General features: G+C 28.5%; 1 protein-coding gene across 1 annotated transcript in view; it reads left to right on the forward strand.

Moving 5' to 3' along the window:
* LOC123016091 overlaps positions 1 to 562 on the forward strand; it is a 6,507-nt gene extending 5,945 nt beyond the window's left edge. The window contains exons 6-7 of the mRNA XM_044416318.1: positions 22 to 251; positions 299 to 562. Coding sequence (XP_044272253.1) covers positions 22 to 251; positions 299 to 505 — 437 coding nt within the window. The 3' untranslated portion in view covers positions 506 to 562. The remainder of the gene's footprint in view (positions 1 to 21; positions 252 to 298) is intronic.
* Positions 563 to 3,116: the final 2,554 nt, after the last annotated feature.

Here is a 3,116-nt window from a genome sequence, read left to right on the forward strand (position 1 = left end):
ACAATTTTTTGTGTAATTTTTAGGGAATTGTCGTGGATCTAGACACCGGTAATGTGATAAGTGAGGAGGGTGATGAGGATAGCATTTTATCGGATAGTATGAAGAAGGCGTGGCATCAGAGTATTGCGTTGGCCAATACCGTGCCTAAGGAGGATTATGTCCATTCGGTGTATTTGAGTGATGCTTACATTAAAGTGTTTATTGTTGCGTTAAAGCATTATAAAAATCATATTGTTGATGGGAGTTTTGAGGTAATTGAGTCAGTTTGTAGAAAAAATTATGTATGTGTTTGTTTCAGAAAGAGGCGTTTGTGCGCAATGGTAAGACAAAAGGGATTCGAAGGTTTTTGAAATGGTTTTGTGAGACGTCAATGTTTGTTTCGTTTATTGATACGGTTATAACCGATCCGAATAGCTTTACTCTTTTTGATAAGAAAATCGAAATGTATGGATCTGATGAGTCTAATGTCATTCTGACTAAATTGTTGGAATGGAAGAAGCATTAAGGTGTGTGTACACCGTTTTGTTATTTTTGTACAATAAATTATTTTTACATAATTAAATAATTGATTAGAAACGAACCCTGTTTCTCCACCGATAACTCGTCATCTTAACCGGTTCAAAAAAATATTTTCAACTATTGCTGGAATTAAAAAAAACATTTTTATTTACAAAAACATTTTTTACAAGTCATGTGACACATTTACAATTTTTTTTCTTTGTGAACATTGGAAAAAGAAGTTTTTAGTATTCTAAAAAGTAATCACAAAATGTGTCTAAATATTGCCAACTACTCGTCGTAGAGCATTTTAACCGGTTCAAAGAAATTGGTCGTGGAGCATTTTAGCCGGTTAAAAAAATATTTTGAAAGCTTGTCTGAATTGAAAAAAAAACGTTTTTTATGTTTTTACGACGCTTTTTTTATAAAAATCATTCAATTTTCTCATTCCCACTGACACATTTCATTTTTTTTTTGTCTGAACATTGAGAAAATTAGTTAAAAATTCATCACAAAACATTCAAAATATGTCAAAATCTCGAAAACTGCTCGTAGAGTATTTAAACCGATTCCAAAAAAACATGACAAAGCCTTTTAACCGGTTCCAAAAAAACGTATTTTGGACACTTGTTTTAATTAAAAATAAAGAATAAATTTTTACTTACAGTGACGATTTTTTTTACAAAAGTCACTCAATTTACTCATTTTTAATTTCCTTTCTGTAATTCAACAAACTGAATTACTGTTTTTTTTTCTGTTTGAACAATGAAAAAAAAATCTTTCAGTACTCTCAAAAATTCATCACAAAACGTCCAAAATGTCGAAAACTACTCGTCGTAGAGCATTTTAACAGGTTTAAAAAAAACATTTTGAATGCTTGTCTGAATTCAAAAAATTTTTTTTTTATGTATTTACTACATATAACGAATTTTTTACAAAAGTTACTCAATTTCCCCCCTGTGTGACACATTTAATTTTTTTGTTTGAACATTGAGAAATGAAGTTTTTAGTACTCTAAAAGTTCATTACAAAACATTCAACATGTGTCAAAATCTCGAAAACTACTCGTAGTAGAGCATTTTAACTCGTTCCAAAATAAAAAACAATTTTTTAGTAGTTTAATATGTGTAACTTTTTAACTCAGATTTGTATGCCTAGTTTTTTTAGTCATTTTCCTATTTTCTATCCATTATTTAACAAAACCCATATTTTAACTAAAACATCTCAAAAACAACGTTGAATTTGACTTTTGACACTGATTTTTAACCTCATTTTTCTAACTCAGATTTTCCTAAAAACATCATTTTTTTAAGAAAATGACTTGATTTAGTCATTTTAGTCGTTGAATTTTGAGTACTCTGAAAACAGCCCGATGAGAGTTTTTAAAAACACAAAAAAATGGGAAAATGATCTATTTTTAAGTCAATTTTATCTGTTAATTATTATTTGATCTATTATTACACAGGGTGTTTGAGGATTGCGAGCAAATATTTTAACAACTAATCGCAATCCACAAACACCCTGTATATTATTTTATAATTTTTTTTTTTCTATTAAAACATCCGATTTTTATGGAAACTACCCTGTTTTTTAAAGATTTTTATTTTTGGAACATGTTAAAATGCTTCACAAGTTTTTGGAACGGGTTAAAATGCTCTACGACGAGTAGTTTTGACACATATTGAATGTTTTGCGATTAATTTTTAGAGAGTACTAAAAACTTGTTCTTGTTTCAGTGTTCAAACAAACAAAAAATTGAAATGTTACAGGAGGGTGACATTTATAAAAAATCGTTATTGTAAATAAAAAATGTTCTTTTTTTAATTAAAACAAGTTCAAAATACGCTTTGTTTTTGGAACCGGTTAAAATGCTCTATGATGTGTTTTTTTGGGAACCGGTTAAAATGCTCTGTCGTGTTTTTTTGGAGTCGGTTTAAATGCTCTACGTGTAGTTTTCGAGATTTTAACACATTTTGAATATTTTGTAATGAATTTTTAGAATACTAAAAACTTCTTTTCTCAGTGTTCAAAGAGAAAATAATTTGAATTACGTCACAGGGGGAATGAGAAAATGTTTTTCTTTTCAATTCAGACAAGCGTTTAAAATGTTTTTAATCGGTTAAAATGCTCCACGAACTTTTTTTGAACCGGTTAAAATGCTCCACAATGTGTAGTTTTCAATATTTTACCAAATTTTGGGCGTTTTCTGATGAATTTTTAGAGTACTAAAACAAATGTCTTATTTTTTCGGTATTCAAATTGAAAAAAAAATACTAATTATGTAATTTTAACAATGCAATTGTCAGTCTGTTGATACCGAAACAGAAGGATGACAAATTGAATGATTTTTGTACAAAAAATTCATTATTGTAAATAACTTTTTTTTAAATTTAAACAAGCGTCAAGATTTAATTTTTTGAACTGATTAAAATGCTCTAGGACGTGTAGTTTTCGAGATTTTGAACTTTTCTGTGTGAAAAAAATCTTTTTTTTCATTATTCAAACAAAACAAAACTAATTCACTCTGTTGAATTACAGAAAGAGAAAATTGAGTAACTTTGGAAAAAAATCGTTATTGTAAATATTTTAGGTACTGGTTAAAATGCTCTACGCCGAGT

The sequence above is a fragment of the Tribolium madens genome, unplaced genomic scaffold (genome assembly GCF_015345945.1).
Source record: "Tribolium madens isolate multiple individuals breed KSU strain unplaced genomic scaffold, Tmad_KSU_1.1 Scaffold_19;HRSCAF=116;Tcas5.2_LG9, whole genome shotgun sequence".
Taxonomy (NCBI): domain Eukaryota; kingdom Metazoa; phylum Arthropoda; class Insecta; order Coleoptera; family Tenebrionidae; genus Tribolium; species Tribolium madens.